This window comes from Lemur catta, chromosome 3 (genome assembly GCF_020740605.2).
Source record: "Lemur catta isolate mLemCat1 chromosome 3, mLemCat1.pri, whole genome shotgun sequence".
In the NCBI taxonomy this organism is placed as follows: Eukaryota; Metazoa; Chordata; class Mammalia; order Primates; family Lemuridae; genus Lemur; species Lemur catta.
In genome coordinates this window covers 46908598-46935774 of record NC_059130.1, presented here as the reverse complement: position 1 = coordinate 46935774, position 27177 = coordinate 46908598, and the positions used below count along the sequence as shown (strand labels likewise).

Here is a 27177-nt window from a genome sequence, read left to right as displayed (position 1 = left end):
CTCTTAACCTTTTCCTCTCCGAGGAAAATCTTTTTATTTCCTCTATTAAAGCGTGAATTGCTTGAGAGCCAGAATGATAATAGGTTTTTGCTGAGGGTTGGGGGAAGTTTTACATCCTCAGCACCTAGGACAGTTTCTGGTACATAGTAGGTATTTGTTGAACTGAACTGGCTTTGAATACTCAACTAAAGAGTATGAGTTGCTCTTCCTATAGGTAAGGTACAGCAAATCATTCTGTAAAAGACCAGACAGTAAATAGTAAATATTTCGCTTTGCAGGCCATAAGGTCTCTGTCACAATTACTCATCTCTGCCCTTATTATGCAAAAGCAGCCACAAACAATTCATAAACAAATGAGTAGGACTATGTTCCAATAAAAGTTTATTTGCAAAAAACAAACAGTGGGCCATTTGACCCATGAGCTCTAGTTTACTGACCCCTGCTATAGGTGATAGGAATCTACGAAAGGTTTCTAAAGAAGAGGAAGGAAAAGGTTGAAATTGTGTTTTAAGATTAACTGTGATGACAATGTAATGAGATGGGGAAAAGCTAGGCGTTTCAATACTGGAATCAGAAGTGATGGCCCCCACTGTTCATTCTAGAACGGTGTTACCCAATAGAGATACAACGGAGGCCACAAATGTGAGCCATGTATGTAATTTTAAATTTTCTAGAAGCCACATTAAAAAAATTTTAAAAAGCAGGTAAAATTAATTTTAATAATATATTTTATTTATCAAATATACCCAAAATATTGCCTTTTTAACACATAATATAAAAATTGAGATTTTTATATTCTTTTTTTTTCATAAGAAGTCTTCAAAATCCAATGTGCATTTTACACTTATAGCACATCAGTTCCAATTAGTCCCATTTCAAATATCCAATAACCACATGTGGCTAGTGGCTACCATACTGGACAGCACAAAAGAATGACCAAACTGAATAACATACAGATTTCTAAATACAGCTGCTGATTTTGGTACCATCTCCTTGCCTGGCTTGCCATTGATTTTGGAACTAATTCTGAACTATGTCTATTACAGTTTCACATTACTGGCAACTCAATAAGGCAGTATCTTCATTTTTTATGTTACATTTCCACATCATTTAGTTTTTACATACATTTCACACTTGATCCTCATCACAATCACGTGGCTAGGCATGTTATAAAAGTTTTACAAATGAACAAACAACGTTCAGATAAAACAAAAAAAGATATAGCTGTTGAGTGGTGGAACTGAGAAAAAGAAATTAAATCTCAACCTACTCAAATCTATTTAAGCTCCAAAAGCACAACCTCTGTAGTCAAAGTTGCAACTCTGCATTTAACTATGAGACTGTCCTTTATTTCCTCCATGGCTGTAAACTCCATGAAGAAAAGGACTGTTTTTCCTGCCCAGTGTATTCCCAGTGCCCAGCAAGGTGTTTTACAAGACGGCAATATTTATTAATGAATTAACGAAGTTTCTGATTTTCTGTTTTAGTGCGTTACATGTAATTTACTTGTTTTAGGAACTAATGTGAAAAAGAGCGAAGTACACCATGAAGTTGATTTTTTAAGTTGAAATTTAAATTTACTTTCAACATACTTTAAAGGAGTACGGGGGGAAAAAGGCTGGGAGCGATGGCCTGAGTGCTAGTGCTGACTCTGCCACCAACTCGCCGTGGGCCCTCGCGTAAATTATTTAACTTCTCTGGACCAGAGTTCTCATCTCTCTAAAGGGAAGAGTCTACCATCTCCACGATTTCGTTCAGAGCTAGGATTTTTGACATTAACTTGATGTGAGTCGGCTTCCCATTTCCTCACACCCTTCCTTCGGTCCCCTCTCCAACTACCGACTTGGTGAGAGAGGTAACCACCAGGTGCCCGCTGGGTTCCCCGTGCGCGTCCCGGTGAGCCGGCGGGACACCCACTGGTCCGAACCGCCATCTTTTCCCACTGGCCTCACCACAACGGCCAGCCGCCGGGTCCCGGTGACGCGAACCTCACCTCTCTTCGCAGTCTTTGCATTTCACCTGCAACGGGACTAGTTGCTGGAACAGAACTTGGCTCATACTGGCCCACTGCCCCGGCCGCTGTGCGGAAAAGCCCAACAGGCTCGGCCCTTGGTACTAGCCTGAAAGACGTACAGGCCCGGATAGAGTTTGAGTTTGGCGCTCAGCTCCGGCGGAGGAGGCGGGGAGAGAGAGAAAAACGGAGGGAAGACGAAGGAAGTTTGGGCCTCGCCAGCCACCATCACTTTCTTCCGGTTTTACGGAGGATGGGACGAAAGCGGTTCGGTAGTTCCGGGCATTAACCTGAGTGGCAGGATCCGAGGTAGCCATGTTTGTTAAGGGAAGGGTACCCGAAAGAAGCTGACAACTTTTCTTCTAGTTGCCCGATGCTCGCCACCTGAAGCGGGCCTTGAATTATGGCGGCCTCTGTGCCGATGCCGCACGCGACTGGTTTTCCAGCTGAGGGTAGATGCAGTTATTATGTGGAAAAGAAGAAGCGGTTCTGCAGGATGGTGGTGGCTGCAGGGAAAAGGTTCTGTGGTGAACACGCCGGAGCCGCGGAGGTCTGGTATCGCCCTACCCTCTCGAGAGTCGGAAATAAGTTTCTCGGTGCGGTCGGTGCCGGAACCCGACCCTTCCCCTCTTTGACAGGTTTCTGCTTTTGTCCCGTGGATTCTCCAGCTTTTACTTTAATAAATGCAGTTTTGCCCTATTTGCGGAACAATGATGAGCCCTAGTGATGAACAGTGTTTTGTTTTACTAAGTAAAGCGCCGGCAGTGACCCGTTTATCTTGAGCCTAATTCATGGTAATGGTAAATTTTAGTTATACTCCAAACTACCTCTGCTTACACTCCGCTCAGCTTCCGCCTTCCTGATGGGAAGTGGTAGTTAAAGCAGTGATTGAAGTCCCCAGGTTTCACTGCTGGTGTTGTAATTATTGTTTTCTGAATGAGAATCACTTGTGAATGCTGTTGAAAGACACTTTCTTTAAAAATTTACTTAACCTGTAAGACGCAACTTATAACTATTTGCTGGAATGGGGAAGGAAGAATTAAAAATATATAAGAATTGACCTTTTAAAATTGAGAACAGAAAACATACAATTTTGTTTGATAATAGTTATACACATAATTGTACAACCAAACACTACATATCTGTATATACGTATATTATTTTAGGAAATATATGATAGTAAAGTAAAAATAAAAACAAGAGGAGCAGAATGCTGGTAGAAAAAGAACATGTCTAATAATAGCATTAAAAAGAATAAACCGAATAGACCAGCATCTGGTTTCATGCCTTCTGAATATCCAGTATTATTTGCATTATTTTCTTTCTTAATCAGTTTATTCTTCTAGGCAATATCCAGTGCCTGTCAGTCCCCTGAGCCCTTTCATTTGCTACTGTGAATTGTAGCCATAGCCTACTTTCTATTTTGGCTTGACTGATATTTACCAAGAGGTGAAACATAATGAAACAAGGAAGTTCTTGTTTTGGAATATGGGAGATGTGACTTATTGTGGGAACTCTTTGAAGTATACCCACAGTTGTATTGACTGGCTTTTAGGGTACGAGCAAACATCTCTTGGTTGAAGAATGAGATTTATGATAGGAGAAGGATTTTGTTCCCACTCTGTTACAAAGCCTTAGGCTTCACCTTATCCAGACATATGGAAGGTGAATGCAGATGGTGATAGTAGTAGAATATGAATAAATCCTTACAAGCTGATCAGTATTCCTAGAGAGGAATGACATAGTATTAGTTCTTTGAAGAAAGACTTCAAAACACCAAGTGGAAACACTTTTCATGACTATGATTTGGTTGTGAATTATAGCCCTCCTCTTGAATCTATAATTTATGATATAATTGGATATTGTGTTTCCATCTTTTTTAAGTTTATATATAGCTGTGGTGACCCCCCCACCACTTTTATTCATTTTTACCAAGTGGTTCTCACCTGGGGGTGATTTTGCCCCCCAGTGGATACATCTGAAGACATTTTGGTTGTCACAACTGGAGAGTATTACTGGCATCTAATGGATAGAAACCAAAGATGCTGCTTACATCTGCTACAAAGCACAGGACAGCCCCCGCACCCCTACCTCAAAAAAAGAATTATCCAGCCCCAAGCATCAATAGTGTCAAGGTTAAGTAGCCCTATTTCTAAATCCAAATAATAAATGTGGGTTTTTTTCCTACTCTACAGTTAGGCTTTGGGGGTTAAAATAATCTTCTCTTACATGGAGGTTAGGTTTTAAAGTCAGCAAATAAGGAAGAAGTAATGTACAGTATTTTCAAAACAGTGTTGAATATTTCATAGCTTTTCCATGAAATTCAGTGTGCATAGTTTCATGGACATGCTGAGAGGCACATCAGAATTGAAATAAATTTAAAAAAGAATAGTAATAACAGCAAACACAGCATTACTTCATGGCCAGCACTGTTCTGGGTGGTTTGGGGTTTGTTTTTTTGTTTGTTTATCTGTTTTTTAACTATTAGATCACTTAATTTTCACAAGCCTTAGAAGGTAAGACATTATTGATCTCATCTTTTAAATGAGGCAGTAAGCCTACCTAGGGTCATAGGACTAGTGGCTGATAGAGCTGGGAATCATACCAAGGCAGTCTGGCTAGCCTATGGTTTTACCTATTATACTATCCCATTTCATGCAGATTCATTTGGAATGTTGGGTAGAATTGCCAACACTATTAATTTTCCTTTGTTTTTTCCTAGTGCATATTACAGTCATGTGCCACATAACAACATTTCAGTCAATGACAGACTGCATATATGGTGGTGGTCCCATAAGATAGTAATACCATATTTTTACTTTGCCTTTTCTGTGTTTAGGCACACAAATACTTACCATTGTGTTACAGTTGCCTATAGTATTAAGTACAGTAATATGTGCTACAGGTTTGTAGTGTATGAGCAATAGGCTGTACCATATAGCCTAGATGTATAGTAGGCGACGCCATCTAGGTTTTTATAAGTATGCTCTATGACGTTCTCATGACAACGAAATCACCTAAAGAGATGTTTTTCAGAATATATCCCCATTATTAAGTGACACATAAGTTAAATCCATGTTACTTAGTAATGAATAGGTTAAAACTACTATACTGAAAAGTTACAAAGCCATAAAATGTGGCACACACCAAATGGTTAAATACCATGTTTTATTATTTCTAAGAAACTTTTGAAAATATGTGTTAACATCTCTAAAATCAGGATGCATCTTAAAATTCATATGCCATCATTTAATTGGGCAGCCTTTTCCACAAAAAATGCTAAGAATTTGAGATAATGCATATTTATTTAGTTCAATTTAGCCATTCCACAATGTATCCATATTTTAAAACATGTTGTACATGATAAGTATATACCATTTTTACTTGTCAATTAAAGTAATATAAAATAGCATTGTTTCTTTCTTGGTAATGCATAAAATAGTAGTGCATATCATAATCAATGCTATCTTAGGTTCTAAATTTCATATGTAGGCCTTCTCTAAAACCTATTTGAAGCCACAGACCCTTGTTTGTCCAAAGCAGTATTTGTTCATATATATATAAGCTAGCTACACTAGAGATTTTTGTTGTTAAACCCTTATGACCTGATTTTACCAATGTTTTTATTATGTCCTTTTAAGGTTTCCTTATCTTGTTTTGAGAATGCAGAGACATTGAAATTATATCTAGTATCTGTAAGTATTAATAATAAACTTGATATTTTATTAAAATAAATGTGTCCCTTTTAATTTATTAGGAAGAAGATACTCGGAAAAGAATCCTGTGTCCTTTAGATCCAAAACAGTAAGTATGGATCAGATAAAGGTTTTTCTGTTCTGGCAACAGTAATTGTCACGAGTCTTATTTTAAATAATTTTCTTTTTAAATTTAGCACAGTATATGAAGATCAACTAGCAAAGCATTTGAAAAAATGTAACTCAAGAGAGAAGCCAAAACCTGTAAGTGTTTGATCAGTAAAATTGAATGGTGAAATGTGTGGTCTGTAATGCTTATATATATACTTAGTATATTACAAACATGAATATTTAGTAAGACTCATGCCTCAAGGCTTTAATTTGGTAAATGCATTTGATGTATATGGGGTATCAGACAGTAAATCCACTTACAGTCTTAATTCAGAGAATAGAATTTTATGCAACATGAATTTTCTTCAGAGTATAATTTCACAGTTACTGAAAGATATTTACTTAGTGCCTACTAAATTTACTTCAATAAAATATGATCCCAGCCTTCAAGGAGCTTATTTGAGAGTGATAAATAAACTTGAAAATAAGAGATATTATTTAATAAGGTCAATGAAAGAAGTAAGCACATGTTGAGAGCACATACTTGCATCAAAATTAAAATTAAATCCAAGGGTCAAGAAAGGCTTTCCAGAAGAAATAACACTTGAGCTGACTCCTGTGGCAAAGAAAAGGAAAAAGAGTCCTTCTAAGCAGAAAGGACAACATGTGCAAAGTTATGGAGCTGAGAAACCGCATGATGCTTTCAAGAAATTTGAACTTTATTCTGAAAGATACGGGATACTACTGAAAGACTTTAAGACTAAAGACTGGTATGGTCAAATTTACCTCTTAGAAAACTTTCTTTTATAGCAGTGTAAGAAGATAGCTTGGAATCAAGAGGACTAGTTAGGAGGCTGTTATTGAAATCCAGGTGGGATATGGTAAAACACCGAATTAACAAAGATGGAAAGGTTAGGGATAGATGTACAAATTATTTAGGTGGCAAAATCAATAAAACTTGGTGACTGATTAGATATTTGGAGTTGAATATATGAGTCTGAAACTCTTTAGAGCTGCAGTACCCAACCTCTGGGCCGAGGCTTGGTATTGCTGTGTGGACTGTTAGGAAACGGGCCACGCATCACTGCCTGAGCTTGGTACCAGTATCTCCCCGACCCATGGTACCTCACCCCCAGTCCAAGGAAAAATTGTCTTCCATGAAACTGGTCCCTGGTGCCAAAAAGGGTGGGGACTGCTGCTTTAGAGCAAGTAATCTAAATTTGGAAGTCAAATACATGAAGGTCATAGATGAAGCTTTGGGTTTTTAAGTTACCCAGGGTAAGTGATCAGAGGAAAAAGAAAGGGACTGTTTATTCGGTATATATTAATTGACCATTTATGCCAAACATTGTACCAAGCGTCCTACCTAGAAGAACATTACAATCTAGTGGGGGAAATGGAAAATGCAATATTATAACGTGCCAAAATTGATAAAATACAGGGTGCTATAGGAGAATAAAGGAGACAGGGCTGGGTGCAGTGGCTCACGCCTTTAATCCTAGCACTCTGGGAGGCCGAGGCGGAAGGATTGCCTGAGGTCAGGAGTTAGGGACCAGCCTGAGCAAGAGCGAGACCCCATCTCTACTAAAAATAGAAAAATTAGCTGGGCATGGTGGCGCTTGCCTGTAGTCCCAGCTACTTGGGAGGCTGAGGCAGGAGGATCACTTGAGCCCAGGAGTTTTGAGGTTGCTGTGAGCTAGGCTGACACCATGGCACTCTAGCCTGGGCAACAGAGCAAGACTCCATCTCAGAAAAATAAATAAATAAATAAAGGAGACAGGCCCAAATCTTTTTTGGAGTATATAGGGAGTGAGAGAAATGGGGAAGAAGTCAGGGAGGCTTCTTTAAAAGAGGTATCATGTAAGATGAGACATAAAGTTCAAAGGAGAATCAGCCAGACATGAAGGCAAATATGTGCAAAGGCCTAGAAGTGAGAGTAGATAGCACTGGTATTTCACATGGTGGGAGAATAAACTACAATGAGAGAGCTGAGTAAAAGACGAGATTTGAGTGGTAGCTAAGGAGTAGTTCATGAGACCAAGGACAGAACTCTTGGTGACACTGACATTAAAGGGTGAGGTACTAATAGGAACCATAGAAAAAGATTGAGAAAGGGTGGCTAGAAAGATAAGAAAGAGAAAAACTGGAAGAACATGGTATATCAGAAGCCAGGGGAAGAAGAATTTCAAAAAGAGTGATCAACAGTGTCTAGCACTGCAAAGAATCAAGTAAGGTAAGGACTGAAAATAAACCACTGGATTGGCAATATGGTTGTTGTTAAAGATCAAAGATCTCAGCCAGGTGCGGTGGCTCATGCCTGTAATCCTAGCACTCTGGGAGGCCGAGGCACAAGGATTGCTCAAGGTCAGGAGTTCGAGACCAGCAAGAGCAAGACCCCATCTCTACTAAAATAGAAAGAAATTAGCCGGACAACTGAAAATACATAGAAAAAATTAGCCAGGCACGGTGGCGCATGCCTGTAGTCCCAGCTACTCGGGAGGCTGAGGCAGTAGGATTGCTTGAGCCCAGGAGTTTGAGGTTGCTGTGGGCTAGGCTGACGCCACGGCACTTGAGCATGGGCAAACAGAGCAAGACTCTCAAAAAAAAAAGAAATTTGGCTATGAATAGAATTTGAGAGTTAGAATGACAGTCAGAGAGGATGGAGGATAGAGGGAGTGTGTTTTAAAATGGGAGAAATTTTGTTTTATTTACAGCTGACCCTTGAACAACATGGGTTTGAACTATGTGGATCCACTTATGTGAATTTTTTTCAACCAAATATGTACTGAAAATACAGTATTCGTAGGATGCAGAACCCATGTTTACAAGAGCTGACTTTTCATTCCACAGGGCTGACTGGGGGATTTGACTATGCACAGTTTCAGTATATTTGGGATGTTCTAGAATCAATCCCCTGCATATACTGGGGGACGATTGTACTAAGAGTAAAGAGCCGGTAGAGAGGAAGAAATTGGAAATAGAAGAGGGCATCACTGATGGCGGAAGGCTTCTCAGGTAGCAGGCAGGAATAGGGAACAGAAGGATAGATCTTCCACTGAGTTAGATGGGAAGGAGTAAAAGATACCAGTTCAGGCAAATTTGAACTGACAGGAGAATGAAATAAGAAAGTTCTCATTTGTTAGCAACACTTTCTTATTGAAGTAAGAAGGTGATTGAGGGGGATGAAGGTACAGCAGGAGATCTGAGCAAAGAGGCAAAAGTTTAGAATTAGGATTATGAAGAATATCTAAACTTTATGGCATGAAACAGAAGCCAGATATTAGTTGATAAAAAATGAATACAGGTCTTTAAAAGGTAGGAGACTGTGACTAGGAACAAGAGAATAAAAAAGAACATGATTAGGAACAAGAGAATCAATATGCTTTGTACTAGCATAGTACAAAGTTATGGTCAGAAAATGGGTTAATGGAGTTTAAGATTTCAGCGGTAAATGGTTCACAGTAATGCCAGAGTCTAGACGGCCCATGGAAGTACTTTGCAGAAGTAGAGTGAACTTCATTAGAATTAAGAAAGTCAAACAGAGCTATTATGCTTAGGTGGCTTGAACACATTGTCATATTGGCTGGATTTGGAGTAGAAAGGACAACTTGATGTCAAAGTCCCTAATGAATGTTGGGTAATGACTAGCGGATTGGCAGTTGATAACCCTGAACGATTTAAAGGATGGTTTAAGAGCTTGGTGTTTCACAGTGGGGGCTTTTGGCATTTTGAGTGGGACAGTCCAAGCCTGTGTATTCTAAAGCATCCTGTACATTTGAAAATATCCATCCTGGCCTCTGAGAAGCAAATGTCAAGTACACTTGTCAAGAACCATGAAGGATCTGAAATTTTCTTATTTCTAGGCTATTGAGTTAGCCTGCCATAGGTTCCTGGGTGCTAGCAGAAGACATGAGATTCCTGAGTCAGAGACAAAGAACAAAAGACTTCATTACTCACCACACAGCAAGCAACATGAGCTTGTTTGCATTAGTTCCCTTTGCTACTCAAGGCTAGCTAAGTCAACATGGAGGCACCTGATAGATGCTGCATGCACAATGGGCTTGTGTTACAGTTGAGGAACCCCAAGCCTAGGAAATACAAATTATTTTTAAATTAGGCAATAAGCAAACCTTCCTGACCTTTGTTCCATAACTAGACATTTATGTATTATACTCTACAATAACTAAGCCTGCCACGTTATCTAGGAGGAGATTCTGTCTGCCAAGGGTGCTTGGTATACAAGTATCCTTGAAAAAATAGTCTGGAACAAAGATAATCAGTGCCTCTGCTTCTCAGTAGAAAATCAAGAGACCCATGGGAGAATTGTGTCCCAATAGCACCTCTCAATTATTTTGACAATAAAATACTCCCCCATATATTTGCAAATTCTTCCCTTTGGACCAGATGGCATAGCCTTAAAAGAAAGTATTTTTACATTAAGATGCTGTAGAAGAAAAATGATAACCCCTCACCATCATCCTATTAGGACTTAGTCCCTTTAGTAGAAAGAGAGAATGTTGGCTTTGCATATAAGTATCTTCCTTCCCTAATTGCCAGGTTTCAGTTAAAGCAAGCAAGTGGAATATGTACTCTGGGAAAAGTTTAAGAGAAGAGGTAAATTTATTAAAAATGGAATAGCTTGGATGAGTTTTATTGCATGCCAGCACACAGTGGCAAGGACATGGAGAAAAGCAGTGGGGTGATAAGATAGAGAAAAGGAATGTGGAGGAGTATTTATCTGGGACACTATGTAGAATAGGAATCTTGGAACCCAGTTAAAGGCCTATCATTGTTCTGCTTTACTTTTAGAAACTGATCATCAATTTTTAAACATTTTATACATTAAATGAAAGTAAGTTGGTGATAAATCTCTCTAATGTAAATAGTTTTCACATTTAAAAATCTAATCCACAGTATAAGTTACCTGGAGCACTCTTTGCAACCATTTTGAACTAAAAGTCCATCAAATTCTAATAGTTATGGCTAATGTTCTATTATAGCGTTGTAAGGTATCCAGTAAAGCATTGTAATTTCCGCAGTCTTCACCAATTCCATTCAATTGCCAGTTTCCATTGCTATCCATAGAAGGAAAGCTAGCAACACACAATCAAAATATTACCTTTCTGCCATCTATTGTAACAAAAGTCCACTACTGTGCATAACATAATGTCCCCAGGAGTTGTTTTCACATTTAAAACAGGATTTTAGAAATTGCACTATTTCATTCATCTAGATCTACACTATTCAATATGGCAGCCAGTAGCCACATATGACTATTTAAATCTGAATTAATTAATTAAAACTAAATAAAGTTTAAAATCCCTTTCCTCAGTCACACTAGCCATATTTCAAGGCCAGTGGCTACCATGTTGGCCACAGCAGATAAAGAACATCTCCATCATTGTACAAAGTTCTGTTGGACAATGCTGATATAGATCCTTACCTAGAATGCATAGCTCTGTAGAAGGCCTAGAAACATCTCATTATATTAATTTAAATAACAGTGTCACAAGACATTTAATTTTTTGATTTTTAACTAATATCGTAAAGTAGAAGAAATCAGACCTAATACCATTGTGATATCTATATTTTATCTATTTTTGGTCATGTTGCATGTCTGGTAGACAGCATTATGTTGTTGGTACTTTGTTGTTTTTGCTGCAGTGCCGTAAAGGAAAATTGGCACAGTACTCAGTCTATTCTGTAAATAGGTAAAAACTTTAATAAAAATTACAAATGAATCTCCTTAGACTATAAATGCTTATTCAAATAACCGCCTCACTAGAATATAAGATCCATGGATGTAGAGATTTTTGTCTCTTATATTATCTACTGTGGTGAATGCCTAGCACTTAAACCAAACTAGGAACTATAGTAGGTATTCAGTAATGATTTAATGAATAAATGAATGGGAGGAAGGAAGAATGGCAGGTACAGAGTATGGGGTGAAGGGAAGAATCAGTTTTCAGCTTAATTTTTGTTATCTTCACGTTATTAACAATATTATGGTTTTGTTTTTATTAAGGATTTCTTTATTCAAGACATTAATGCAGGCTTAAAAGATGAAACAGAAATTCCTGAACAATTAGTAAGTACATTGACTTAATATTTAATTTTAAAAGGCATTTATAAGCTGTCTCTATGCTGTGAATAAGTCATGTTGCAATTTTTATTTCAAATAAAACTGTTGTTTTGAATTTAAAATGCATTTTGTTATATGGTCGGTATTACTGGTAATGGCTGATTCTCAGACCAGCTCATGCCCCATAACAAGACAAGCTGTAATATGGCCCTGAGTCCCCTTTGATTCTTAAATTTTTCTGAGCCTAAACTTGTTCTTGACCCATGGCAGAGACTGAGCAGAGGCTTAGCAGTTGGACAATTCTGATGGGAGCTTAGGGAAAAGGCCTTATCAGAAAGAAGAGCCTAAGCTGCATGAGAATTGCCCAACTGTTAAGTCTCTACTCAGCCTCTATCCTGCTACTTTATGGCACTTTTTTGGCTACTTTATTTAGTTTTATTTTTGTGTGTAGGTTCCAATTTCTTCTCTATCTGAAGAGCAGTTGGAAAACTTAATTAAGAAATTGAGAAAAGCAAGTGAAGGTAAGTCTGCCTAAAGTTGCAAGTTAAATTATTTTAGAGTAATAGGTGGTATATGAGTTGCTACCATTCTGGTTTAAAATATGTTACTACCATTCTTCAGAATCTTACAATTTCATTTGGTTGCTTAAGCTATTGTGCTTATATTTGACACAGGTTTGAATTCTACACTTAAAGATCATATTATGTCCCATCCAGCATTACAAGATGCCCTTAATGACCCTAAAAATGGTGATTCTGCAACCAAGCACCTGAAACAGCAGGTATGTTAAGATTACAGTAACCCTACTAAAAATGGTCTTTGTTCATTTGTTAAAAGCTTTCTAAACATAGTTATTATTGAGATTTTATTCCACTTACCTTTCAGGGTAAAAAATATTTCCATTTCAAAAAAATATGTATAAACAAATATAAAAAATTGGGGCTATAGATATGGTTTTGAGTAGCAAGTATTAAATATTTAAAAGCAAGAGAAAAAAAATTTAAAGCCAAATAGAAATTATCAATGTGATGAACATACTGTTGTATGTAGAAATTACCTTGCTATTTTCCCATTTGAGCCAAATGTGTTTGCTCTATTTTATAAAATAATCTTGTGAAGTTTGCAGGCTTCTATTTTAGGTAACATTGAAAAATTAAAGTTACTTGGTCCAAGAAGATGCTTTATTGAGTTTGGAGCGGGAAAGGGAAAATTATCTCATTGGGTTGATATTGCCTTAAAAGATGCTGAAAAAGTTCACTTCATCTTAGTAGAAAAGGTGACCACAAGATTCAAGGTAAGTGAAACCATTGCAGTATATTAGTAACCAAACTTTGTTTGCATTTTTCTTATTTGAAAAAATGACAGAAACATATCTCTTAAAATAAAAAATGAATTTTCTTTTTTGTCTATTCAGTTATAGCTTTTTATCAGTTCTAATACTGATGACTTGTCTTAAACTGAAGGTGATTTTTTTTATTTCAAAATATTAAGGGGGTACAAATGTTTTTGTTACATAGATACCTTGTATAAATGCTTAAATCAGGGCTTTTAATGTGTCCATCATCAGAATAGTGTTCATTGTACCCAGTAGGTAAGTTTTTATCCCACACCTCCCTTCCCACCCTCCCCCGTCTTTGTTTCTAATGTCCCTTATATCTCTTTGTGCCTGTGTGTACCCATCATTTAGCTCCTACTTATCAGTGACAACATATGGTATTTGGTTTTCCGTTCCTAAGGTACTTCACTTAGGATAATAGACTCCACTTCTATCCAAGTTGCTGCAAATGACATTATTTCATTCCCTTTTATGGCTGAGTAGTACTCTGGTGTATATACATATACCACATTTTCTTTATCCACTTGTGAATTTATAGACACTTAGGCTGGTTCCACATCTTTGCAATTTTGAATTGTGCTGTGAAAAATATTTGTATGCAGTTGTCTTTTTGATAAAATGACTTCATTTCCTTTGGGTAGATATGCAGCAGTGGGATTGCTGAATCAGTTGGTAGGACTACATTTATTTCTTTGAGGAATCTCCATATTGTTTTCCATAGAGGCTGTACTAATTTGCAGTCCTACCAACAGTGTATAAGTGTTCTTATCTCTCTGCATCCACGCCAACATCTATTGTTTTTTGACTTTTTAGTGATAGCCATTCTGACAGGGGGAGGATGGTATCTCTTTGTAGTTTTAGTTTGCATTTTCCTGATGATTAGTGGTGCTGAACATTTTTTCATATATTTGTAGACCATTTTTCTATCTTTGAAAAACTTCTTTTCATGTCTTTTGCTCACTTTTTAATGGGGTTGTTTGTTTTTTTCTTAATGATTTGAGTTCCTTGTAGATTCTGGATATCAGTCCCTTCGAGGTATACTTTGTGAATGTTTTCTCCCATTCTATAGGTTATCTATTCACTCTATTGATTCTTCCCTTTGCCGTACAGAAGCTTCTTAATTTAATCAAGTCCGATTTATTTTTATTGTTGCTGTAGTTGGCTTTGGGGTCTTAGTCATAAATTCTTTGCCTAGGCTGATGTCTGGAAGAGTTTTTCCTACTTTTTCTTCTGGAATTGTTATGGTTTCATGCCTTACATTTAAGTCTTTTATCCATCTTGAATTAGTTTTTGTATGTGGTGAGAGTTTGGCATCCTGTTTCATTCTTCTACATGTGATGATCCAATTTTCCCAGCACCATTTATTGAATAGGACTTCCTTTCCCCAATGTATGTTATTTTCTGCTTTGTTGAAGATGAGTTGATCATAGTTCTATGGTTTTATTTCTGGATTCTCTATTCTGTTCCATTGTTCTATGTCTCTACTTTTATACTAGTACCATGCTATGTTCCTTACTATAGCCTTGTAGTATAATTTGAAGTCAGGTCATGTGATGTCTCCAGATTTGTTCTTTTTGCTTAGGATTGCTTTGATTATTCAGAGTCTTTTGTGGTTCCAAATGAAGCTTAGGATTATTTTGTCTAGGTCTGTGAAATAAGACATTTGTATTTTTATGGGGATTGCATTGAGTCTATAAATCACTTTGGGCAATATAGACATTTTAGTGATGTTGATTCTGCCAATCCATGAGCAAGGAATGTTTTTCCATTTATCTGTGTCATCTGTGGCTTCTTTCATCAGTGTTTTATAGTTCTCCTTATAGAGATTTTTCACCTCCTTGGTTAAGCATATTCTTAGGTATTTTATTTTCTTTGTAGCTATTCTGAATGATATTGAGTCCTTGATTTGACTCTCAACTTGACTATTAGTAGTATATAGAAATGCTACTGATTTGTGTGCATTGATTTTGTTACCTGAGACTTTGCTGAATTTATTTATTAATTCTAAGAGTCTTTTGATGGTGTCTTTAGGGTTTTCTAGATACAAAATCCTATGGTCAGCATACAGGGATAATTTTATCTCCTCTTTTCCAATTTGCCCTTTATTTCTTTCTCTTGCCCAATTGCTCTAGGTAGTACTTCCAGTGTTATGTTAAATAGAAGTGGTGACAGTGGGTACCCTTGTCTTTTTCAAGTTCTTAAGGGGAATGCTTTCAACTTTTCCCCATTAAGTGTTATGTTGGCTATGATGTAATATATTGGCTTTTATAATTTTGAGGTATGTTTCTTCTGTGCCTAGTTTGTTAGGGTTTTTATCATGAAAGGGTGCTGGATTTTATTGAATGCTTTTTCTGCATCTATTGAGATGATTATATGGTTTTAGTTTTTGCTTCTGTTTATGTGGTGAACCAGTTTTATTGACTTGCATATATTGAACCATCCTTGCATCCCTGGGATAAAACCAACTTGGTCATGGTGAATTATCCTTTTGATGGGTTTTTGAATTTGGTTTGGTAGTATATTGTTGAGGACTTTTGAATCCATGTTCATATTGGTCTTTAGTTTTCTTTTTTTTTGTTGTTTCCTTTCCTGGCTTTGGTATCTAAGTGGATACTGGCTTCATAGAACGAGTTAGGGAAGATTCCTTCCTTCTCCATATTATGGAATAATTTCTGTAGGATAGGTACCAGTTCTTCTTTGTAGGTCTGGTAGGATTCGGCTGTGAATCCATCTGGTCCAGGGTGATTTTTTGTTGGGAGATTTTTTTTATTACTGCTTTAATCTTGCTGCTTATTATCATTCTGTTCAGGATTTCTGTTTCTTCCTGATTCAAGTTTGGAATGTTGTGTGTTTTCAGGAATTTATCTATTTTCTCTAGGTTTTCTGGTTTGTTTGCCTAGAGGTTTTTGTGGTATTCACAGATGATATTTTGTATTTCTTTGGTATTAGTTGTAATGTCCTTTGTGATATTTCTGTCTTTTTGTTGAAGGCATTTAAGGCTATGAATTTTCTCTTTAGGACTGCTTTTGCTATATCCTATAGATTTTGAAAGCTTGTGTCCCCTTTGTCCTTCAGTTCAAGGAATCTTTTGATTTCCATCTTAATTTCATCATTTACCCAAGGATTGTTCAACAGCAGATTGTTTAATTTCCATGACTTTCTGTAGAATTCAGTGTTTCTCTTGGAATTGATTTCTAGTTTTATTCCACTGTGGTCTGAGAAAAGGCACATGGCATGATTTTGATTTTTTCGAATTTGCTGAGACTGATTTTGTGGCCTAAGATATTATGATCAATCTTAGAAAATATCTCATGTGCTGATGAGAAGAATGTATATTCAGTAGTTTGGGGTAGAATGTTCTGTAAATGTCTTTTAGGTCCATTTGTTCTGGAGTCTCATTTAAGTCCATTGTTTCTTTATTCATTTTCTCCTTCACTGATCTGTCTATTTCTGTCAGTAGGGTGTTGAAGTCCCCAGCTATTAAGATGCTACTATTTGTTTCTTTGCTTAGAATTTGCAGAATTTGTTTTATGAACCTGGGAACTCCAGCGTTAGGTGCATATATATTTAGGATTGTTACACCTTCTTGTTGAATTGCTTCCTTTACCATTAAATAAGGAATATCTTTGTCTTTTTTTTTTTTTTACCATTGTTGAGTTAAAGTCTATTTTATCTAATATGGGAATGGCTACACTCACTCACTTTTGGTTTCTGTTTGCATGGAATTTTTTTTCTATCCCTGGACCTTGAATCTCTCTGTATTCTTGTGGGTTCAGTGTGTTTCCTAGAGACAGCAGATATTTGGGTTGTATTTTTCCATCCATTCAGCTAGTCTGTGTCTTTTAAGGGAAGCATTCAGACCGTTCACGTTGAGTGTTAGTATTGGTGTGCTGTTCTGTTCATCATATTGGATGATACCTTATGGTTTTGTTTTCCCTCTTGTGCTACTGTTTTATAAGAGCTGTGAGATTTAACTTTCAGATGTTTTTACACTGGTTCGTATCTATTATGCAGTTGCATGGGTAGTATACTTTCGAGCACTTCCTGTAGGGCAGGTTCAGTAGTGACAAATTGCTTTAGCATTTGCTTGTCTGGAAAGGGCTTTATTTCTTCATCATTTATGAAATTTAGTTTTGCAGGATACAAGATTCTTAGATGGCAATTGTTCTGCTTAAGAAGACTAGAAGTGGGGCCCCAATCCTTTTGGGCTTGTAAGGTCTCTACTGAGAAGTCTGCTCTTAGCCTGATGGTTCTCCTTTGTAGGTTAGTTGTTACTTTCATCTTGGAGCTTGTAGAATTTCCTCTTTCATTTTTACTTTCACTAGGTTAATGACTTGGGGTGTCTTGGAGATGTTCTGTTTGCTATGAATCTTCCTGGTTTTCAGTGACCTTCTTGTATCTGGATATCCAAATCTCTGATGAAGCCAGGGAAGTTCTCCTCAATAATTCCCTTGAATAATTTTTCCATGCTTTTTGCTTTTCTTCTTCCAGGATACCTGGAATTCATATATTGGCAAATTTCACATAGTCCCATATTGCATTCTTCTTTTTCCTGTGTCTTTGACTGAATGGGTTAGTTTAAAAGCCATGTCTTCAAGCTCTGAGATTCTTTATTCTCCTTGATCTAGTCTGTTGGTGAAGCTTTCTGCTGTATTTTGTAATTCCCTAAATGACCCTTTCATTTCTTTAAGTTCTATCATATCCTTTCTTAGTCTCTTCAGTGAGTTCATATTTTTCATTTGTGTCCTGAAATAATTTTTTGGTTTCTTTTTTCATTTTTCAACTTTCTCTTCAGTTCCATTCATGTTTTTTTGCCGTCCATATTTGGAATTCCATTTCTGACATTTTGACAGTTTCCTTTTGGTTGGGGTCTGTTGCTGTAGATGCCTTGTGATCCTTTGAGGGTGTCAAACTAGCTTGTTTTTTCACATAGCTAGAATTCTTTTGTTTGTTTCTCTCATCTGAAACCTCTTCTGTCAGCTCAGGCTTGATAGGTTTGCAGTGTACCTGTTCTCCTTTGCTGGGAACTCTCCTACTTAGTGAGGAGGAGAAATCCCTGGATAGTGCTTTTGTATCCTACTACAGAGGATTGACCTGGCAGGAGAGGGGCGGATCCACTAAGAGCCTCTAAGACAGCTGTTCTCCTGTGTCATCCAGTTCCCCTGTAGTTGTCACAGTCCAAGCCAGTGCTGATGGATACTCATTTGGATTGGTGGATTGGTCCCAGGCTGCTGTTAAAAGCTTAGGCTGGGTGCTAGGCAAATCCCTCTCCCTGGAGGTCAGTGGCATGACCTTGGCCGGTGCCTGGGCGGGTCTTGGGACCTTGGTGGGTGCCTGGAGGTGTCACAGGACTGCAGCCTGTGGTGGGGCAAGTATTGGGACTTTGGCGATTTCCTGCCCAGGTTGTGGGACGTTGGCAGGCTCTAGGGCAGATCGTAGGACCTTCAGCAGCACCTGGGTGCATCACGGGACTACAACCAGTGGTGGGGCAAGGTGGGTTTTGGGAACTTGTTGAGTGTCTGTGTGGGATGCAGTACCTTTTCAGGCACCTGGACAGGTTGGGGGTCTTGGTCAGTGCTTGGACAGGTTGTGGGACCACAGCCAGTGGTGGGGTTATTCCTCTGTCTATAGTGGCTGGCAAGGCTAGTGTGAGGTGCAGTGCCCTGCCAGGGACTCACAGTGGCTGGAGCTCTCCCTCCACCCAGGTCTGACTGTGGCAACTGCTGTGCTGTTACTCAGGTGGCAGTGGCAGTGCTATTGAGATGGCAAGATGACGGTGGCAGATGCTGAGGACTGATGGGCACCTGCTCTGTTGGGATCCCTCAGAGGCAGCGAGTAGGGGGTGTTGGGTAGTGCATGGCACCCAGTCACAGTGTGCATGAGAGAGGCTGCCCTCCCACATCCCTCTCTGATACGGCAGGGATAATGGGGAGGCAGCTGCGGTGGAACTGACTCCTGTGCAGACCAGGCACCCTGGGGCTGAGAGTGCAGATTGGTGTCTGTTGCCATGCCCTGGGACCTGAAGTTGGTGGGACCCCACCGTGCCCATTCTCCAGCGCAATGCTGCTGTAGTCTCCAAGCTCCTTGATCAGTTTGGAGGCGTGCTGTGGTGCAGGCCTCCTCGCAGCTTGGATCTCAGTGTCCACTGGGGGAGTGCAGAGCCCCAGGGATCTCTCGCCTAACCCTTCCCCATGTGTGAACACCTCCCTCAGGTATCTTCCTGTCTTGCCGAGCCTCTCTCTCCTGCTTTGGGTATCTCCAGTTGCTTCTCTGATGATTCATAATGCTGTCTCCAAAAGCATTGTTGGGAGAGGTCTATCCTCAGGTGACCGTCTACCCACAATCTTTGATCATCTCCTTGAGAGCAGCAAGTACAGGCTGCTTCGAGTCTGGCATATTGGCCTCTCCCTCCAATTTCTTTAAGTTTTGATAATCTATTTATCTGAGTTCTTAAAATTATTTGCAGAGACAGGAAAATATGTAGAAAGAACCAAGCTCAAGCTAGGAGTTAAGTCTTGGGTCCTCAGCTGGGCATGGTATCTCTCGCCTATAATCCCAGCACTTTGGGAGGCCATGGCAGAAGGATTGCTTGAGGCCAAGAGTTTGAGACCATCCTGGGCAACATAGCAAGACCTTGTCTCTACAGAAAGTGAAAAAGTTGGCTGGGCATAGTGATGTGTACCTGTAGTCCTAGCCATTTGGGAGGCTGACATGGGAAGATCTCTTGAGCCCAGAAGTTCAAAATTACAGTGAACTATGCTGCCTGAGTGACAAAGCGAGACCCTGTCTCTTAACAAAAAAAGTCTTGGTTCCTACTTCTACCTTTGCCAGTAACTATTCATTGAGTAAACAGTTCCTGAGCATACTGCCAGGCACCAAGATAGACATTCATGTATAAAGTCAAATAAGACAAGATGCCTATGCTTTTTTACTTATGTTTAGAAAAGAGAGGCAAATAAATGAATGTTAGTAGTAAATTACATGTTAAAATATGCACAGAGTAGTGTGTGTTCCTAGGAAGGAGTGACAAGATTTATTGCAGGGAAAGGCTGGAGAATGACTGACTACACAGAAAAGATGATGCTTCAGCTAAATCTTGAAAAGTAAATTAGTGTTTGCTAGATAGAGGGTTTGGAAAGCATTCTAGGAAGCAAGAGCAGTATAACCAAATGCTGAAACAACATGAAAACATGGAAACATTTCTGTGTTGTGAGAGAACATGGAGTGAGGTATAGTTCATCAGTGATGAGACTAGAGAGGAGTGCTATGCTATGGAAGGTCTCATATTTTATGCTGAAGGAGGAGTTTGACTTTATCTTGCTATGTGTTAGGGATAAAGTGGAAACAAGAATTAGTTCTTACCTTGAAGAAGCTTATGTCTAGTGGAGTAGACATAAAAATATTTTGGTTCAGTGTGCTAAGTGTGTTATGATAATGGTAAGTACTTGATGCTATGGGAGCATGAAGATAGAACACCAACCGCAGTCTAGTGTGGGTCACAAAGGTTTTATGGAAGGAGTGACACTTGAAAGGAGATTGAAAGAATATTTAAGAGTTGGTGAAGTAAAAAAGGGTCTTTAAATTTTTATCCTAGCTGGATAAAGTGGTTTATGTCTGTAATCCTAGCACTCTGGGAAGCCAAGGCGGGAGGATCACCTGAGGCCAGAAGGTCAAGCTGATGGTGAGCTATGACCAGGCCACTGTACTCTGTCCAGCCTGAGTGACGAAATGAGACCCTGTCTCTTAAAAAAAAAAAAAGTTTATTCTAGCAGCACCATTAAAACTATGTCAGAAGAGTGATACTTAAAGGAGGAGGATTAATAATGAGATCATTTTTATCCAATAATCCAAGTAAGAAATGAGCCAGAGCTAAGGCTATTGCATTGGGATGGAGAGAAGGGGAAGAGTACGAGAAATGTTAGCATGTTGGAAACCACAAGACTTGGTGATTTATTATTCATCGAATATGAGAGAGAAGGAATAATTCTGAGTAACGTTTTTATGGCTCAAGTGACTTAAGTGGCGCTGTTCCCTGAGATAGGGAATAAAGGAGGAAGAGGAAGGATAGGTTTGGAGCAAGAAATAATGATTTCAGTTTTGGATGTGCTCAGTTTGTTGTTGAAGTAGAGCTTTCTAGTTCATAAATGGATATGTGTCTCATGCTCATTAGAGAGGTCTGGGCCACAAATGTAGATCAGTAAGCCATAGGCACATGGGTATAGATTAGAATTGCTATGATGTTTCAGGGAGAGTAAGAAGAGGAATGAGCTAAAAACAGTATGCTAGGAAAAAATCTCAGCAATTTTGTTCATTTGAATAGTGTTTTCAAATCTACTTTCATTAGCTAGAATGCTACAGGACCCTGCAGTTCAGGGAGAGAGTCCACTTCCAGTAGCTTCCAGACAAAACAACAAGCCGTCTTGAAGTTTGCGCTTAGTAGAAACAACTGAAATGCATTATAGGGCAGCAGTAACTATAATGGCTGGTTTGCCAACCAGTGGGGTGGAATTAAAAATGCATTAAAATGTATATAAAAGAAAGTAAATAGCAGTGAGTCTTTGTTGGTTTTGACATAGTTAAATGACTTGTTTCTCTTTGTGTGGCTAAGGAAAAAAACTGTAAAAATAGAAGAAACTTTCCCTTTTGGAGCTTGAGTCATGTGAAAATTTATTATTAATAAAATGGACAGCTTCTTTCTTTAAAAAAAATAATAAGCTAGGGGTGACAAAGATAAAGGAAATAATGTATACATAATAATTGATAAAATTTTCAAACCTTATAAAATGTGTGGTATTATTTTAGAGTTTTCAGCAATCTTAATGTTTTTATTCATTCTATTTTTAATACTAGAAATAAGATGGAACCTTATTTGCTCTGAATTTTGAAAACAAATAGAAATCTTTTTATTTTCATAAAGCTTTGTTTTACACATAAAAAGTCATTCATTGTTACAATAATGTTCTGTTTGTGCAGGTAGATGGTAAACACAGAAAAAAAAATTCAGTGTTTGAAAGACTTCAAATTGATATTCAACACTTGTGTTTGAGTAAGTTGCATAACTTTCCATTGCTCTACCATAAATCATAGAAGTTTCAAACTGAGGGTTGCTTAGAAATCCAGTCATGCAGAACAGTGTTTCAGGGAAAAGAGTAAAATTAATCCGTTGTTATTATATAAATGTTTTATGTAGCAGTTAAATAATGAATTAGAGTTGAAACTTAATTGTTTTTCATTACCAACTGGAAATGAAGTTTTATATTAGGGGGGAGTCTAAAAGTTTTGATAATATGTACTTATGTTGCTTCTTTGTCCTATTTAAATTAATTTGAGTCTGTTCGTACCATAAACTAGCCTTCTGCCTGTAGTTAACATGACTTTGCCTAAACCATTAAAGAAAATGAGATAGTTCTCTGCCTAGCTAATGTGTAAGAATACTTCCTACAGTTTTAAACTGTACCAAAGGAAATAAGTTGTTGCTGTGGAACTCACATTCCACACACACACACACACACACACACACACACACACACACACACACACGCACCTCATTCTCTTTAGAGTCCTTTCTACACTTTTTCTAAGTTTTTCAGATTATTTGAAAAGAAAGTAATGCAAATGTATCTCAGCAACTTCTTCCATCCACTAATTGTAATCCAACCTTGAGAAACATACCATCATTTGCATATAAATTACTGTATTGAAAATTATTTACAGGATAGATAAATTTTTTGATGTCATGAACACTAAACAATTTCTTAGGTCATATGTTGAGTTCTATAAAGTGAGAATGTTTTATTCCAGTCTCTTTCAGCCCTAAAATTCAAAGACTCTGATCAGTTCTCTCTTTCAGAAGGCCACATTAACATGTAGTTTCTCTCATGAGAGAGCTAACTTAATTCTCATTTTCTTTTTTTTCAGGCAAGATTCCTGTGCTAAGAGAAAGAAAACTACCCGTGGTAGGAATTGGAAAGCATCTGTGTGGTGTAGCAACAGGTACGTAAACTGTAATGTCTAAATTGACACATTAAGTTTTGACTTAACCTGGCTTCAACCATTTCAGTGGTCTCTTTTGAATTCAGTGGTCTCTTTTTGATTTCTTATGTTTACAACTCATTAGTCTTCATAGTAGCACTGGCCCTGTATTATATCAAATATAGAGCTTTCCTATTTATCTTCTCATTTTGGCCATTTTGCAGAATAATATAAGAGTTTTGTGTGTAAATGCTGTGTCATATTGGCCTTAAAGTGCTTTGGAGTATATTTCAATCAAAAAAAGGAAACAAACCATTTATGGAAACTATAGGATTCTACCTGAGAAGCTACTGATTTTTTTAGAGGAACCGCTTAGGAAGAACTCTGAAACTTCTTCCATTAGAGGATTATTATATTTCAGAATTCTGAGGAAAAAGAAAAAATAAATTTTAGACAAAAGAATCTAGGCCAGGTGTAGTGAGTGGCTCTTGCTTGTAATCCTAGCACTTTGGGAGGCTGAGGCAGGAGGATTGCTTGAGGCCAGGAGTTTGAGACCATCCTGGGCAACAAAGCGAGACTCTGTCTCTACAAAAAAATTTAAAAAAAAATTTTTTTAAATCTAAGCTGTCTTGTCATAGCACTTCTATTCATTAGATCTAGCATGGTAAAGTGGAAACAGCGTGTGCTTTGGAATCATATAGTCTAGCCTTCAGCTCTGTTGCAGAACCTTGGCAAATTACTTAACCTCTCTGAGGTTTGGTTACCTCATCTATAAAACATGGATACTAATATAATTTACCAGACTACATGTAAGGTATCTGGCACATATTAGTGTTCAATAAATGTTAACTATTGTTACATCATCTTCCTGGCTCTTGCTAGTTTCACCATCTAGCCATTATGGGAAACTTGGAGCCTCTATAAAACGTTATTCAAATTGGGTGGAAATAGCTTTAAGTACTTTATATTTGTGTTGTCTTTCATAGCTTTCAGACTACAGTCCTGCACCGCATGACATTTTAGTCCATGATGGACTGCATATACAATGGTGGTCCCATAAGATTCTAATACCATATTTGTACTATAACTTTTCTGTTTAGATACGTAAATACTTACCATTGTATTACAGTAGCCTGCAATATTCACTACAGTAACATGCTGTATAGGTTTGTAGCCTATACCTTATAGCCTAGATATAGGTAGTAGGCTATAACCTCTAGGTTTGTGTAATATTGTATACTTTGTGATGTTTGTGCAAGAATGAAATCACCTAACGATGCATTTCTTAGAACATATCCCCATTGTTAAGCAACGCATAACTGTACTTTCATGTACCTTATCTTACTAAAAGCCTTCTGAAGTAAACCAATTCCATCTTGGGGTAAGGGGAGGACATTCCTTTGACTCTTCCATCTAATCCAAGTTTCTCAAAAATATAACCTACAGTGACCATTTCCCACATTCTGCACACTTTTCCCCTTTGATTCGCTCTATCTCAATCCTCCCTACATCTCTGCTGCAGTTGCTTACCCTTTTTGAAATTCTCTTTTGTAACACTCTTTTTTCCTGGTTCTTCCCCTATGTCTATGCCATTCTTTCTGTTTCTTTCATGGTCTCCTTCCACTACCTATCTTTTAAATATTAGTATTCAGACCCATCTGCTACACACCTAATGTGTTTCTCCTTCTTTAAACTCTTTAGTATCTCCCAATGACCTGCAGAATAAAGTCTAAGCTCTTTGACATAGCATCCTACTCTCAATCTGGCTTCTGCCTTCCTCTCTTAGCCATTCCTTCTCTCCACCTTTACTGTTTAGTAACATCAAACTCTGTGTAATTTTCCATTGTACCATATTGTTTCTACTATACGTGGAATTCCACCCCACCCACCCACTTACCCAAACAGAACAACTGGTCAATTTCTACTCATTCTTCAGCTCTGTTGTCACCACTCTTAAGGAGCCTCCTTACATAAGATATGCCTTTTTAGTATTATCATAATACCCTCTGCACATCTTTACCTTATTGTATTTTAATTATCTATTTATATATCTAATTCTCCCACTATGCTGTGAATTTTTTGTCTCCGTCTTTACTGTTCACCAACATCAAACCCTGTGTACTTTTTCTGAGCACAGGCATATGCTAGTACAATGCTTGGTATATCACAGGAACTCAGTACATGTTGGAATGAATGAATAATCTTGGCCACCAGTTTGCTGTGTTTCCTTGTCCCTCTGTAGCTATGTGACTTTGTCACTTAAAGGAGGTGTAGAGATAAATTGCTAAACCTACATCTAATTCTGAAATAACTTAATTCTTTTAATAATTTTTCTGGTTATTCACATTTCTGAAGTCAAATATGAATAAAACTGTGTCTATGTATATTTTATCAGAAAATAATAGTTTATGAAATAATAGATTAGCTATCAATTTCTCCAAATAATAGGTTTCTAATGTTTATTGAAGTAAATTCATATGTTGAATTAAATTTACTAGTGAAATATCAGATCATTCAATACTCACTTGTGATAACTTAAGATCATAAAATTTTAAAAAATATATACTGTCTTTGATTGAACAGACACAAAATGACAATCTAATCAGAAAATGTTTATTTTACATTTGGGGTCTTTCCAGTATTGTCAACAATATAGCAATTTTCAATGGGAAGCAGCCACAGTCATCAAAAAATTCATTTATTTGGTTTTAAAATGTACTAAATTTTTTCATTTTAATATATAGTACACCCACCTCTAAATTTGTATTAATCATCATTACATCCTTAATGCTTTGCACATGAAAGGCATTCAGTAAATGTTTGCTGAATGAATGGTAATTTCAGTAAGGCTACTTAGTGAGGCCTACTTTCCACATTCTGACACTTTTTTCCCACTCTGGTTCATCACTATTTGCTGTGAACATCTTACAGTTCAAGACTGCCTTCTTGACCTACTAGCATCAGCCTAAGCAGAACTGCCTTTTTAAATTTCTTTTTTTGTGTTTCTTAAGCTGGTATGTAAGTGTAAGTGAATAAATTCTTTATATACAAGTCCTTTCCTCAGCTAGCATAAAAGAAATGAGAGATAATGGAAGTAGTTGGACTAAAAGTTTTTTATATTGTAATCTTAAACTTTAGACAGTTTTATTGGGAAGTAGGCTTTATGCAGAATAAATCATTAGAGAGAAGATAGTAAAGAAAGGGCAAATTTAAACAAAGTTGATAATTCCTGGTAGAATTATTACAAGTATAAAGCTAAGTAGGTTTTTATTGTTTTTGTTGTTAGGTTTTAAAAAACCATACTGTTTAATAAATGTAAAAAATATTTATTTTTAAAGATGATGTGGTTTGGGGGGGCCACATAATTGTGTTTGCAGATCTTGCATTACGATGTTTGGTTGAAACCTATGCTGCCAGTTGTGAGGAAAGAAATGAAGAACCTTTAGCCAAACGCATAAAGAATGATAAAACAGAAAAAGAAATTAACACTTTGGCCAAGGAAGGAAATGAAAAAAATGTCCCAGAGAAGTGGACCCCTGTGGCTGGCATTGTTATTGCACTCTGTTGTCACCACAGGTGTGATTGGAGACATTATGTGGGCAAAGAATATTTCAGGGCTCTAGGCCTTGGAGCAGTGGAATTTCACTATTTCCAGCGAATGAGTAGTTGGGCGACTTGTGGGATGCGGAAAACATCTTTGGAAGCCTCAACTATTACCGCGAAGAGGAACGATAATCAGAATGATGATAGTGAAGAACATGATGATGGAGGATATAGAATCACAGATGACAGCACTAACAGTTTGCCTGGGTAAGTGACTACTTTTGTAATGCCCAACACTAAAGGAGAAATACTATTGCTGTACTTTCTTTTTAGATGACCATTACCAACAATTTAGTTGTGGAAATGTATTTTACAATCTTATTTTAGAATAAGTTAAAATATACACATTTTTATTGTAATCATAAAT

General features: G+C 37.6%; 2 protein-coding genes across 8 annotated transcripts in view; one reads left to right on the top strand and one right to left on the bottom strand.

The window, feature by feature from the left end:
- Positions 1–2342, bottom strand: part of SASS6 (SAS-6 centriolar assembly protein) — a 39466-nt gene extending 37124 nt beyond the window's left edge. Inside the window, exon 1 of one of the 2 annotated variants that reach the window (XR_006734104.1) lies at positions 1994–2231. Coding sequence is in view for 1 of the 2 variants with exons in the window: in XM_045547448.1 (XP_045403404.1) it covers positions 1994–2058 (65 nt within the window). In the remaining variant the exon portion in view is untranslated. Of the gene's footprint in view, positions 1–1993 lie in introns of both variants that reach the window. The other variant, XM_045547448.1, reaches the window with a different exon arrangement.
- Positions 2314–27177, top strand: part of TRMT13 (tRNA methyltransferase 13 homolog) — a 26952-nt gene continuing 2088 nt past the window's right edge. The window contains exons 1-10 of one of the 6 annotated variants that reach the window (XM_045547453.1): positions 2314–2561; positions 5769–5815; positions 5904–5970; positions 11843–11905; positions 12351–12420; positions 12616–12680; positions 13026–13193; positions 22209–22281; positions 23154–23228; positions 26585–27017. In XM_045547453.1, coding sequence (XP_045403409.1) covers positions 2415–2561; positions 5769–5815; positions 5904–5970; positions 11843–11905; positions 12351–12420; positions 12616–12680; positions 13026–13193; positions 22209–22281; positions 23154–23228; positions 26585–27017 — 1208 coding nt within the window. In that variant the 5' untranslated portion in view covers positions 2314–2414. Of the gene's footprint in view, positions 2608–3996; positions 4147–5768; positions 5816–5903; positions 5971–11842; positions 11906–12350; positions 12421–12573; positions 12681–13025; positions 13194–22208; positions 22282–23153; positions 23229–26584; positions 27018–27177 lie in introns of those variants that run through there. The other 5 variants (XM_045547451.1, XM_045547452.1, XM_045547456.1 and 2 more) reach the window with 5 other exon arrangements.